General features: G+C 33.9%; 1 protein-coding gene across 1 annotated transcript in view; it reads right to left on the bottom strand.

The window, feature by feature from the left end:
* Prp6 (pre-mRNA processing factor 6) overlaps window positions 1-15,725 on the bottom strand; it is a 251,296-nt gene that overhangs the window by 108,615 nt on the left and 126,956 nt on the right. Inside the window, exon 13 of the mRNA XM_090405026.1 lies at window positions 9,958-10,125. Coding sequence (XP_090261152.1) covers window positions 9,958-10,125 — 168 coding nt within the window. The remainder of the gene's footprint in view (window positions 1-9,957; window positions 10,126-15,725) is intronic.

Here is a 15,725-nt window from a genome sequence, read left to right as displayed (position 1 = left end):
AAGAAAGGAAGAGAAACATTCAACTCAAAACACAAATATGAACTACCTGAACAGCATGGAAATTGAAGTAAAATGATTATAGGCAAATTTCAAAATGAGAAATTATGAAATGAGACTTATTTACACCTATGGTTGCACAGAAGGTTCTAATTATGGAAGAAATAATTTTGTGAGTCATTAGAGAGAGAGAGCAGAAGCAGCTGAAATAAAGAGAAGAAAAAGCTTGCAATTAGAGATCTCAACAGAAGTGAAAACAAGACTACAGAAAGTTTGGGTAAAAAAAAAAAAAATTGCAAAGTTAATCATAATTGTAAGTATTTGCTGGATATCTATTCAGGACATGTACTAGTCATCACCAAAGCAAGAAGAAATGTTCTTGTTTCCCCCCTTCAAAATATTATGTTGTAGACTGAAATATACAATTACAGAAGACAAAACGAGAGAGTAAAAATGAAAACCAAACCTTAGTGATCCAATTAAAAAATCTAAAGAAAATGTTGATTTGATTTAGCCAGGGAACCATATGGTGAAGCAAGGGAAGAAATAACCAAACTTCATAATGGTGAAATCAACAAGTTTAAGACACAGTCCTGGAAAAGAAGAAATTGCATCCAAAGTTCCTATCAAATAAGTCAACAAGAGGCTCAAAAAATATAAAGAAAAACAGCTAAGTTATTTAAAAACAGTGGGAAAGCTTTGGTAAGAATATAGAAGAGAAATATTAAAAATTAGAATGGCAAAAGAGTAGTGTAAAAAAAATCGGAGACGACTTTAAAGGTGACATATAAATTGCAGATAAAGAAATTCTGGATGTTTGGTGTTTACTTGAAAGATTGCTAAATGAGAAGTAGTGAAACAAGAGTGGCAGAAAATATTCAAGAAGAATACAATCACAATCAAGAATAACATATCAACACTCAAGAAAGAAAACCAGAAATGGTCAAGTAGGTGATATAAAAGTTTGATACTGCATAATTCATAATGTTGAATTCTACATTAGATTTATTTTATGCAAGTGTAAAAGGAGAAGAAATAAGGAAATATTGCAAAGAGAACTTTGTGAGAGAAAAAGCCAAGTTCAGACCAAACTGGATAACAGGAATAGATTTTTACTTTAAGACAAACAGTCAAGAAATTATGAGACCAATAAGGATTTCTACTAAAATTTTGTAGATGTAGAAAAGAGAGATGATAAAGTGAGTGAAAACAGTTTAAAATATTATGTTGTAAATGGGACATTATACAGAGCAACACATAGTCTATACTTTAATTCACCTATCAGACCTGAAGAAGGTAATGGAAGATAATGGGATATGAAATTAGATGTAAGACAAAGATGCATGCTATCATTTCCCTGTTATCCATCATTTATATGAGTCACGTTATGAAGGAAAGTGGCATTAAACCAGACATCAAAGTCAGACATATCAGCACATGCTGCTTACTTTATGCATATGTTGCAATTCATGCTTATTGTATTTTTTTGTTCTTCCTAACCAGAAGAAGCTGCTAGCATATGATATTAAACTAGTCAGTTTGTAGGTTTAACTATCTATATTATCACAACTTATTAAACCCAGTGTCAGTTATCATTTGTCACATTCATTTTTTGGTCAAAAAAATCTGCATATTCAAATATTTTACTATTTAGGCAAAATTTTTATTGAAGATGATAAATTAAATTTGGAAATAGAATTAGCAAAGTGATATGGGAAGATAGAAGAGAGAGAGAAACAGCCCAAAACCATTATAAGCTAGCAGTATACAACACACTGTTCAAACCCATTTTAACTTATGGATCTGAGGGTTCTGCTGAGAAAAATTACAGCAGTGAACAGATGGCATCAAGCATTCTGAAATAAGACACAAATGAAAACCACGATCTGGATGCAGTTAGGTGATGACTTAGAAGATGGAAATGTAAGATCTGACAATACTAGAATTCTGACAAATAACAAATTACTTTTTATGAGACTGCTAAGAGGAAGTTATTATCATAGAACATACCTTGGGCTATGTAGTAATTTTTAGGAAGCTAATATTAACAAAAGCTATCATATTACCAGAGCTATTTCTGTTATATCTTCAGTGGTCAAATATAATAGATATTATTTCTGGAAAATTTTCCATGTTACTCCTCAAATTAATATTAATTTTTATGGCTATTTTGCCTATTTTTCTTTAGGAGTATCTCTTTTTATGATGTCATTGGATTTTTACTCAATTTTTAGAGCATTATTGATATTTTAAAGACATAGATACATGAAGAATATAAGGAAGGAATAATTTTGGACATACCTTTGTAGGATGTGCTTGGTTGTCTTCTTTTGAAGTAGCAGCATCTGGCATATAGCAATAAACATTTATATACCATACTTATTGTATTAAGAGAAGAAATAAGGAAATATTGCAAAGAGAACTTTGTAAAAGAAAAAGTGAAAAAGTGAGCTGTGAATTTTTTGGGAAGAAGGAGAAAGATAGAATATGATGAATCAAGATTAGGGGTGGGAGAAACAGGGTGTGAACCATTTCGACTGAGTGTTGTCTTTGGAGCTCTTGGGAAAAGAAAAGCCATGGTACTAATGGTGCCATTAGTACCTATGTTTTTATACTAATAGGCACTAATAGTACCATGGTTGAGAAACTTAAGATTTCTAGAAGTTCTACCTACTCGATCTGTACATTATTTTCATGTAGTACTATTATAATATCCCATACCCCCACCCCAGGGAACATCTCAGAAATTTGATAATGATCTGTGCAGCTGGATCATTATCAAATTTCCAAAATGAATGTTAAAATTTCCAAGGAAGAAAGGAAGATGACCTCACTATTAGGAATGCTGGACAAGAAAAAAAATTCAACATTTAAAGAAAGGAAATTAAAGTTCCAAATGGTTGGTGGCATCAGGAGAACAATACAGATATCAAATTATCTGGTCGAATGGGTTTGAGAGATTTTAGTCTAAGATTAAAAAGTTGGAAACTCTGAATGGTATGTCAGAGCAAGCACTGCAAAGCACAAATATCATATTTGAGATGAAAAGAGTGTGGTGAATGGTGTCTGAACAAGCAGAAATTTCAGTTTCTGCTTGGAAAATGTATGTTGATTTTGCAGACGAGGTGGAAAGGAATATTGCTGAGAATGAAGGGATAGAATATATAGTAATGGATTCCTTACTAAGTTATACTAATGGAGAATTTTACACACTCCTCTGAAAATTGTGGACTCAGCAGTGTTCCTGCATGTGACTACTCAGCATCCTCTTCAGGCTCACCTGGAAGAACAGTGGCAAGAAGATCATGCTATCTGACTTGAAAGCCTCTTAAATAATTACCATTAGGTAATTGTTTAGTCCAGTATACTATCTAGCAACTGGTCTGCAGAATAGATGTTTTAAAGATGTACCCTTGAGAAGAAAAAGCAATCTTAGGCCTCTCTATGATGACGCCACTCATCCACCATGAATCTCCATGATGTCTAGTACTACAGAAGTTTGGCATTCCATCTGAGGGATAGGCATCACACCTCAACCCTTGCCTACTAATTCACTCTGAGTGTGTTTCCTAAGACTTAGCTGCTACAGATTGACTGGATTTCAAAGTTTGGCATACTCCACATGATGGTGTCCATCTAAAGACTCAATCATACAGCCTACATGATATCCCAGAAGAATGTCTTAACATGTTTGAAAAATAATAAAACTAATTATAAAATATATAAGGTGTTATTTCTAATTAAAATAATTCAGTGGTGTCTTGGATGACAAAAAAAAAAAAAAGAGACATAAATCATAAATATTACAATAAAGTTAAAACAGAAAAACTTGTGTAAAATTTTATTATCAACTAGTATTATCACAATTATAAGAATGAGAAAGCTTAAGCACTCTACTGTTCGAGTCTTAAAAAAAAAAAAAGAAAAAAAAAAAGAAAATTATTCTGTAGTTGAATATACATACCCAATTAACTACAATCGTGAGGTGCATTAAGATTACTTTGATTCTGAGTATAGAAGAACTGATCTGCCTGACTCAGAAAAAGGAATGTAATCCTGATGATCTAAGCATTCCACTTCACATCTGTCCATAATATGAAAGACAACAAGAACAAGGAGCCTAATATACTTCTGGATGGAATAGAGGAAAAACACAATCTTCCAGAGAATGAATGCAGAAGCATTTCTATCTTGTGAATCAGATGGAAGAAGACCTGCAGGTTTAGGGTATGAAAAAGCCTAGATAGATTTTCTGATAAACCCATGACATAAGAAATAAAAAATATTCTCTTTGCGAAGAAAGAGGATAGAAACCATATTGTTCATCATCATCGAAATGAGATCCAAATTACGATCATTAGAGAGGAAAGTGGATTTAATATGTGGTAGTTTTTGATATAACAGAGCTTTAGTGGAACAGCATCAAGTGCATGCATTATGAACTAAGGTTTTGATAGTGATAGAGAAGGATGACGAAGTGCTAAATATCTTCTTGTGTTAGTTTATTTATTTTTTTTTGTAGAAAAAAGTACAAATTACTATCTGGCTTTAAGTATTACCCAGCAATTCTGTATGTATACATTATTTTTTTAAATTATTAATCTGATTAATGCTTCACATGCACTGATTTGTTTCTTCAGGAATGGAGATCAAGTACTAAAAGCACACTACAAAGCTTCTTACTCTCAGAGTAGAAGGAGGTATGGCTTTAAATATTAAATGTGCTGCTTTAAAACAAATTTTACTGGCAGTTACAAAATGTCAATATTAAAAAGACAATCATTACTGCAACTTTTTTAGGAATGATAGGATAGAGATGACCTTTGAATAACAACAGAAATCTCATCATTTGTTAAAGTTGAAGAGAGACAAAGAAAGATGTTAACAACAGTCTTCCAAGTATCAAGAGAATAGCAAGGAGGATGATCCATTTTATTCAACAAGAAGCCAAATTTATAAATGTGACAGCTCTTCGTGATGTAAAAACTATGTGCCAACCTTGAGAATATCCAGTAAATACCATAGGCCCTCCCTTATCCACAGTCAACCCCGGCCTGAAAATATTAAATGGAATATTCCAGAAATAAACAATTTATAATTAAATAGGCAAAGTGGATACTAGATTGAACATTATTTCAAAGCTGAATGTTTGTAGAAACTATGAAAGTTTTGTAAGTTGACCTTGAGAGTTTACGAGAATACAATTCTTGGCATCCCCAAGTGCAAGCTAAGTTGCCTTAGCTTGCATTTCAAACGTATAAATTGCGTTTGCAATTTATATGTTTGAAATTGTGCGCCATTCTGAGTAACATGATGAAATCTCATGGCGACTCACCCAGGACATGAATCACCTCTATGTCAAGTATATCCATGTGTACCGTATATGCTACCCACCCATTAGTCACTTAGTAGCCATCTGAATATATTAAATGGAAAATTCCAGAAATAAACAATTCATAAATTTTAAATTGCGTGCAATTCTGGGTAGTTCTCAGTTATCAGAGACTGTCACAGTATCAAAGTGCTTGTATTCGAGTAACCCTTATTTTACTTAATAATGGCCTCAAAGTAGTGATGCTAGCAATTTGGATATGCCAAAGAGAAGCCATAAAGTGCTTCCTTTTAAATGAAAAGGTAACTTCATAAAATAAATAAATAAACAAAAAAAATTGTATGCTGAGGTTGCTAAGATTTCACATTCAGATAACTTTTATTAGAGTATGTTGTTATGACTGTTCTATTTTATTATTAGTTATTGTTGTTAGTATCTTACTGTGCCTATTTTATAAATTAAACTTTATCATAGGTATGTATGTATAGGAAAATATACAATATATATACAATATATATATATATATATATATATAGGTCAGTACTATCTGGGGGGGGGGGGGGTCTTGGAACGTATCACTAGCGGGTAAGAGAGGACTACTATAGTATCAAAAGCAATAAGAGATAGGACCGCTACATAGTAGCAACATGCAGGTTAGTAATATCCAAAAGCTTTTTAGCTTTGTAAATCTGCTTTATTATGTGCAGGCATAAACACACAAGCCGTGTTCAAAAAAAGACCGAACTTTTGCTATAAAGACTTTATTGGTCATTTTACAACATTTTAAGCACACTGTCCCCTCCAAAGTAGTCCCCTCTACTGGCGATACACCATTCCCAACGTTTCTTCCATGTTGGAATGCACATTCTGTGATGGCATGCAGTTCTCTTATCGCACTTTCCTGAATCTCTTCTATATTCTGGTACATCTCTTTGTTTACCATCTGACCACATTGTACAAATTCATAATGGACAATACCTTTCCAACAAAAAAACACAACCAACATCACCTTGATCTTTGACCGACTCATCCGTGCTTTTTTGGTTGAGGAGACCCTTTCCCCACCCACTGCGATGATTGCATCTTGGTTTCAACATCATAACCATAAACAAATATCTCATCTTCTGTTATGATTTTTTAAGAAAGTTTTCATTACCATTTGTACTGGCAAGCAGTTCCTGACTGATTTCAAAACAGTTCTCTTTCTGATCAACAATCAACAAATGTGGCACGAATTTTGCACTGACACGACACATCTGAAGTTTTTCAGTCAAAATTTGATGGCAAGATCCTATGCTGATGCCCTCTTCATCAGCAACTTCTCGGACAGTTAAACGATGATTTCCACGAATCATAGCATGAACTCTCTTGACATGGTTGTCGTCTGTTGATGTGGAAGGTCTGGCCTGGGATCTTCACTAATCAATGTTCTGCCCTTTTTAAAATGCTTAAACCACTCATAGTACTGCATTTGGCTCATACAGTCCTCCCCCCATATGCTTGGTTAAGCAATTGAAATGTCTCTGTAAAATTTTTCCCAAGTTTGCAGCAAGATTTCACACACATACGTTCTTCAAGCTCTTTCATTGTCACTGTTGCTAATCCAATGAACAGCTTGTGCACATGCTCACTTCGGTGGATGTACCTCAACGACTAATGCTCATAACAGAATGGGACAAATGGCAGTTTGTTCCTACCACTAGGTGTGCTCAGCAGCCACAGTGTGCTCTCTGTGCCAGTTGTCACGCTATTTAAAAAGTTAGGTCTTTTTTTGAACATGCCTCATATATAGTGAACTAGAGTAGACTGAAATCAATCTGATGGCAAAGAAAAAAAAATACAAATAAAAAATTACTTCTGTGCTTCTTTGCATTTTTTTAAAAGTCACTTTGTTGTGATTAGCTCTTTTAACCAAGTCAATTCCCTACTAGAGTAGAAATGTTTTTATTAGGGATAATCTCTCTCTCTCTCTCTCTTCAAAGATCAGAGATGTAAATGAAAGTCATTACAGCATTTTACAAAAAAATATTTTCACAGAACCATACACACAAAAAAATACTGCTCATTAATTTTTTGAACTTCCTCAAAAAACAAAGCAAATGTGCTTAGATTGGTAGTGAATTCTACAGGAATACACTACCAATACATTTGGCTATAGTATTTTCTGCCTTTTATGGGTATATAAAAGTAGAAATACTATATCCAGATACTTTATGCTTACATAAAAAATTCTGAAGATTTCATAAACAAGATCAATAGCAGGGGTGGCCATGTGGCTCACGAGCCACATGCAACTCACAAGCTATGCATTATGCAGCGCTTCATGCTCTACCAGGTAAAAATAAACAAAACAAAAAAGAGGAACAAAATGAAAAAAAGAGAGAGAGAGAGAAGAGGAAGAGAAAAACAGGGTTAATAAAAATTACTGCAATAATTCGAAACATATTAAATGAGGTTTACTTTGAACTCCTTTCCGGAAATTCTCCTTTCAATTGTATGCCTTAAGACTGGCATCTGGGCATCTGTTCAATCAGTTTGAGTAGTTTTTATTATCCGGGTCTAAAGCTGAAATTATTTGTGCAATATTCTTCTTGACAAATTCTCCTTCCGTGAACAGATGTTTTGCCTGTGCAATATTAAATAAAATAAAACCAACCTCAGTAGTAATATCAGCCTCTTTAGTACACATGGACATCAATTTACTCTGACCATGGAGTTCTTTCAAAGTTGAAAGTTTAGTTTGCCTCAGATCAGATCAGAGCCAAGAGGAAATTCTTTACTAAAATTACTATGATGTGTGTCATAACGATGCTTGAGATTACTGGCTTTGAACTGGGCAAGTGTTATTTGGCATTGGTGCACACACACTAGTTTACTTTGTCGATTTAACAAAAAAAAAATTCCCCTTTCCACTCTGGCCTAAAACGTCTGTGTTCTTCTTTATATTTACGTTTTTTATGCAACATTTCAAAGCACCTGAAAAAGAGTTCAACGATAGCAAGCACTGTCAGGCATAACTTCTGCATCCTCACCACTCACTTTGCCATGCACACACACACACACACACACACACACACACACACACACACACACACACACACACACACACACACACACACACACACTCCCGTACCATTGCATCGGTCAAGGGTTGTGGCTCTTCTAAGTCTTACCGGAATTATTTTGGCTCCAAAATGACGAGTAGTTGGTCACCCCTGATCTATAGTAATGTTTTATTGCCTGATGACCATGGATGTAGTTTCACTTTTCACTAATATTCCTCTGATGCAATAGAATTGTTGCAGAAAGATTTTTCCTTCTGATATGGCATTATTTGATTTTGCTATTGATGCAAAAATTTTTCAGGTCAGAAAGACCTTTATACACCAACTGAAGGAAGGACAATAGCTTTCTCATTATCTCTTAACCTGGCAAATTATTACATGGGGCATTTTGAGCAGCACATCATGTACACCTCCACTCTGTCTTTTCATATTGTTCTGTCAGATCAAATTTAATCTAGAGGAAGAAGTCAATGTCACCAATAGCCTTCCTTCCTTTCTTAGATGTGCTCATTCTAAACAGCTACATGGCAGTTTACCAGAAAGAAACCACACAGGAGGATATATTGGTGCCACTTCGAGGCCATTTGCAAAAGTCTGGTAGTATGAAATCTTTAGTTCATCATGCATGCATTTTATGTCTCCACTGAAGTCTATCATAGAGAAAAGAAATAAGAGAGAGGAAAGTATATATTAAATATATTTTCCTCTCATGGTTACAAATTGGATCTCATTTATGTCTCATTTCAAAAAGCCTAAATCTAGGCTTTCTGAACCCCTAAATTTACAGGTCTCCTTCCACCTGATTCATAAGCTAGAAATGTTCCTGAATTCTGGAAGACTGTTTTATCTCTATTCCATCCAGAAGTATATTGGGTCTCTTGACATTGTGGTCGTTCATATTATGGGAAAACGGTCAGATCTGAGATGGCACGCTTAGAAGATCACCAGAATTACGTTTTCTTTTTGTGAGTCAGATAGATCAGTTCTTCTAGACACAGGATCCATGGGAAAAGACTGAAGTGCTATAAAACAGCCATTTGAGTTGAAATCTTTGAGAATGACTACCTTTAACATTTCTAGTTTTGGAAAGTAATCATCCAAATACATCTCACCATTATTTTTAATTAATGGTATGCAGAGTGAGTAGAGTACTCATGATTGCAGTACTTTAATTGTTATTCTTCTCATTTTGACAATATAGTTGAAATGAACAAGGAAAAAACCTTGATGATAACATTTTACATATATTTTTTTCATTTGAATTTTTATTGTAATGTTTTTGGTATAGTTCCATGAATAGGCTAAGAAATGCAAAAAAATTAAAATCTTATTAATGCTTGAATTTGTATGCTAATTTTTAACACACATTTTTGAAAAAAAAAAAAAATTAATAAATAAAAATCATCACCATAATAATAAACTATAAATAAACTATAAAAAACTTCCAAGAACTGAATTTTCCAGCTAAAACAAGAATTTTTCTTTCTATAATGATAAACTGTAAATACCAAATATAAGAGGATTAAGAAAAATATAACATAACTGCTTATATTCTATTCTTACTTTTCTTGCATTTTCATATGTTTCTAGTCGAGCCAGAGCAAGCCAAAGTTCTACACTAGTGGGACAGCATTCGACTGCTCTGCTCAGAAGAATACGAGCATCCTCTGGTTCTTCAAGTTCCACAGCAGCTTTCCAAAGTCTCACTGAGTTTGGAATATGTTCAAGGGCCTATAAAATACCGAGTTCACTTCAATTTTATTTGCAATTATGTCATTACATTTTTAAAGTAAACAATATATTTACCTGTGTAATGTGTATTTAGTATCAAATATAATGATACATTTTAATGTTGGATGGCTGGTTGGTTTATTGGTGCAAGGATAGCAAAGGTCATACTGCACTGTAGAATATTTTAATATGAATTCTGCCAATGGAAAGTTGTAAACTTATTATACATTTAACACCACACATAGGTTAAGAAACAGTCTCCTACTCTGGAAACCAAACACTGAACTTTTTCAAGCCACTTTAGTCAAATAAGCAGGTTGGTAGAGTTAAATATTTTAAGGTGACATGTGCAGCACACACATATTATATTTTTTATAACAGCTGACACATGTACATAAAATCTGAATTTATTAAACTCCAGTATGTTACAAGGACACTGTCAGGGAGAGTAGGTTGGATAACAACATTCAAAATATGAATCATGCACAAGTCACATGTAATGTGTTTACTTGCTATGTTATTTAACGGGAGAATGCACTAGAGTTCATAAATAGATGGAAGAAAAGAAGACAGTGTTCAGAAGCTGTTAATAACATTTAAAACACAAATCTCAAGGCACGAGTCACGTGCTTACTTGCTTCTAACTTGTTCACAGCTGAATTAATAGGGGAATGAACTATTAAAAGTCAAAGAGGAACAATGGATAATTTTTGTAATTCAAAAACAAGGTTACATAACTTATTCATTATTACAAAAAGAGTGAATGGTGACTGATTCCCAAAACTTTGAGACTGGCAACAATCCTGAAATCAAAGTAAATATTTGGATGGTGTTATACAATTTCACAAATTTCAAGCAACAGACAGTCAAACTTAAACCTACCAGAATAAAGAATCTTGGTCAGATTCTGAGAACATCAGGACTACATCAAATCCTCAGAATGTGAGAAATCTGGCCTTGCATACCATGCCACTGACAGATTTCTTTGGAAGTCAAGCTAAGATTCCAGCAGAATTAAGTTTAACTATCTGAATCTCAAGTAATCTGACTGCATGTCAGTCACAAAGTTTTGGGAAGTAATCAACATTAACTGTTCATATTTCATTCATTTATTTATTATTATTTTTTTTTATAATAACGAATAAGTTATGTAACCTTGTTTCTGAATTAAGAAAACTACTATTGTTTCCCTTTGAATTTTAATATTGCATTCTCCTGTTAATTCAGCTCTGAACAAGCCAGGAACAAGTAAGCATATGCCATATGCTCTGTGATTCATGTTCTGAATGTTTTGAGAAGTAATCAACATTAACTGTTCATATTTTATTCATTTATTTATTATTATTTTTTTTATAATAATGAATAAGTTATGTAACCTTGTTTCTGAGAAAACTACTATTGTTTTCCTTTGAATTTTAATATTGCATTCTCCTGTTAATTCAGCTGTGAACAAGCAAGCATATGCCATATGACTCATGCTCTGTGATTCATGTTCTGAATGTTGTTAACAGTTTCCAAGCACTTCCAATATTTCATGTCAGTGACTGACATGAAATATTGGAAGAATTAAATAGTATTTTTAATTCTTTCTCAGTGCTGTTTTATTCCATTAATCCCCTAAAATGAGATTCTCCTGATGATTCAGCTGTGATTGAGACATGAGATATGACTGCTTTCTTTTCTATCTGTTTTTATCCATGTAACACTGGATGTAATATATTGGATTTTTTTAATTAAATTTTATTTTTCCATACATGTGTTAACTGTAATAAATATATATTATAGGATGAAATATACTGCAGTTTAACATATTCTAATTTTCTATATGTGTCAGCTGTTATAAAAATATAATAGGATGGTGGAGGTGTCACTGTGTGATAGAAATTGTCTACTACCTAAAGAGTTTCATAAACATCCATCACAACTGGACTGAAATCCACAGTGTGAAGATTCCTATCTACTCAGTAACTGGGCTGGCATGTCTTACCAAATCAGTATGTTTAATATGATGAAGATATATAATATATTAAACAATATTAATTTACTGAAGTTGTTAAAAAAATATTACAGAATTTGATAATAAAGAATTTAAGTGGGCTTTTAAAATTTCAATTAGGCAATTTTATTGTAACTCTCACTTACAGAATTTATCCAAAAGGGGAAATCAGCTTGTCAATTTCCAGTATACAACCTTGGCTTTTTTTTTTTTTTTTTTTTTTTTTAAACAGATGATTTCACGAACCAGGTTCAAATAAATAAATCTGAATATAACTCAACATACCTCTTTGATTGCCAAACAATTTTGTCTTCATTGTAAAGATGAATCATTATCATAAGAATGGCAAATGTCAATAAGCTTCACTTTCCCATTAGTAGTCTTACAGTGCTGCAATATCTCTGATTACTTTTGTGGTGATCTTTCATAATTTTTTTAATAGCTTCCAGAATATTTTGGCACCTTAACAATATTTTCTTATTCTTTACATTCTTCTATGGCTGCTCTTCTGCTAAGTTTGTGCATAATTTTACTTCATCTTTCATTATACTACATTTTTCTCTGTATGAGCACATGCCAATTTGCTTGAATGGAACTTCTTTACAAGGGTGTGCTGAACATTTGTGATAATCACCATGAAAGAATTGAGGTAGAACCATGTAACTTACACATTATTCTACATATTCCCCATGAAGTGTTATACACTTGTTTCAATGCTGCTGCATCATTTGCAATCCTCTGAGAAAAAAAGTCTTCCCATTGTGTGCACAAACCAATCCTCAGATGCAGATATGACTTCATCATCTGTAGTAACTTTTGTTCTTTTCAAGTGTTTCTTTAAATTTGGGAATAGGAAATAATCAGATGAGGCCAGGTCTGGCAAATAAGGTGGGTGAGGCAGACATTGAAAGCTCAAGTTGTATTGTCTGTTGGGTTTCATGAGCAGTGTGAGCAGGTGCATTGTCCTGCAAAAAGCAACATGCCTCTACCCAGTTTACTGTGGTATTTTTCCTTCAATTAATTCAGAACAGTTGAATAAACTGTTGCTGTAACAGTTTCACCTTTTTTTGACGTATTTCATAAGGATTACATCATTCATATCCCAAAAGACAATAGCAAGAACTTTCCCTGCTGACTTTTTGGTGTCAGAACCTCTTTGGCCATGGAGAACTTCGTGGCTCTACTCCATTGACTGTTGTCTGGGTCATAGTGATGAAGCCATGTTTCATCAGCGGTCACAATATGAGCCAAAAAAAATTTGCACCTGATATCTCAAAATGACCCAAATTCCTTGAGATGACAGCACACGTTCTTTCTTTTGGTTAGCATCACTCAAACATTTGGGGATCCACTTCGCTGAGAGCTTCTACATGTCCAAATGTTGGTGAATAATGACCCACAACGTGTTCCCTGGATATCCCTAGTCTTTGCAAAATTTTTGGCTGTCATACGTCTATCATCAAGGATCATGGCATGCACTGCATCGATGTTTTCAGGTGTGATTTTCAGGTTCTGTAAAAGGCCTTCCTGACTTGAAAGCATCAGTTGTCTCAGGATGCCCAGTTTTAAACTTGGCCACCAATCTGGCAACTGGACATGCCTTCCTCTGTATCTTCAAAACCTCAGACATGTGTTCTTATATATCCTAAAAGAAAAATAAGAAATGATTATAATTTGATGAAACATGGGGGTTAAAGGGTTTTAAGGTATGTTCTTTCTTGTGCTTATATCAGTAGTTTTTCAAATTTTTGTTCTGGGTGTTTATCAGAGAGAACTTTTTGTTCCCCCACATATATCATTTCTTCCTTAAAACACTTCTCCAGATGAGGGTTACACAGGATGAAGATGTGCAAAACACAGTGTTTCCTCAATCAACACTCATCCCCACCTTCTTGTAATATGACAAAAGGGCTAATATAACATCTTATGTTGAAGGAAATGTCAACCATGTATCTTATTTGTTCTGCGGGTTTAAATCTGGAGGAAGGCATGTCCAGAGGCATTAAGGCAGCAACCCTACCACTGCACAATGCATTGCCAAGTTAGCAACCTAACATGGGGAATTTTACCTAACTTATTAAGCCACTAAAGAATAGCACTTAGATGGACTCTTCAGAAAATGACCTTGGAATGGCAACACCAAAGTGAAATTGGAAATGACAGAATATAATGAATATTGCAACTTGGAATATAACAGGAATAGCTTATGAAGAAATAGAATTAGATACAATATTATATACAGGAGGATTTAAAATTGCAAAAATTGCTAAAACAAAAAAGAAATTAAAAGGAACCATGGAAAATGAAAACTGATATGGTGTAGTCAGTAGAGACCAAAGGGCACAGGCAGGCATTATGATTTGGCTTCATAAATTTATTTCAATAGATAAATTACTATCAATATTGGAATTAAAAAAAATAATAGAAGTTAGATTAAAAATAAACAGAGGCTACTTAATAATAACTTGATAAAGAAAATGAAAGTGATATTAGCAAGATATTTAAATGCAAGCATTGAAAAAAACCCCAATTAATAATAATATTGGAATCTATGGTGAAAATACTATAAACAAAAATGGTAAATAAATTAATACATGAAATTCCTTCTATAAAGATATACATGCCATTACTTGGTTTGCAAGCTGATGGAAATCAATTATAGATTATTTAAAAACATCAATTTGGGATTTAGCCGACCAAATTGTATTCTTATTGGTTAAACCAAAATAAAAAATGATGGTACAACATGACAAAATTTCATGCCGGCTGGGGCGTCGCCCGGTTAAACAAGGCCCCCGTTGTTTTCGCCAGGGAACCAGGGCGAACAGCGAAAAGTCAGCTACTGGAACAAATCTGAAAACAAACCCCAACTCAACATCACCAGAGTTAAAGATCGGTACTATCAACGTAAGAAGCCTGAATGGCAAAGAAATGGAGCTAGCTGAGGAATTAGATAAGTACCAGATCGACATAATAGGGGTGACTGAAACAAAAAAGACCAAAACTGGTGAGATCTTTCTGAGCAATAAATACAAAATGTTATATTCAGGCAATAACAATCAAGGAAAAGAAGGAGTAGCCATAGTATTCAACACAAAATACGAGGCTAATCTTCTTGAATGGCAGTCAGTCTCAAGTAGAGTAATGTGGGCAAATATGAGAATGGGGAACTGGACAATGAGACTTATTTGTGCCTATGGTCCCACAGAAGGTTCTACTAAGGTAGAAGTGGAGGAATTTTTTGAGGCTTTAGAAAAAGCAACTGACACAATGAAAAAGGAAAAGTTGGTCCTTGTTGGGGATCTAAATAGTAGAGTAGGAAATGATTGTGAGACATACAAAAATATTTTGGGAAAATTTGGAGAAAAGAGCAAAGCTAATAATAATGGCAAATATCTGTTGGATTTCTGCTCAGGACATGGACTGGTTATTACTAACACCATGTTCCAACATAAAAATGTGCACAAATTCACATGGAGAGAAGAGGCTAGGAATAAGAAAAGTCTCATTGACTATGTTATTGTTGATAGTGATGTTTTCTCCCTGGTGCAGGACACCAGAGTGTACAGAGGATTTGAAATTGGAAGTGATCACTATTTAGTCT

The sequence above is a fragment of the Typopeltis vanoorti genome, chromosome 15 (assembly GCF_054136105.1).
Source record: "Typopeltis vanoorti isolate ZY-2024b chromosome 15, IOZ_Tvanoo_1.0, whole genome shotgun sequence".
NCBI classification, from domain to species: Eukaryota; Metazoa; Arthropoda; class Arachnida; order Uropygi; family Thelyphonidae; genus Typopeltis; species Typopeltis vanoorti.
The sequence above is the reverse complement of the archived record's forward strand: the minus strand, read 5'-3'. Positions and strand labels throughout refer to the sequence as shown.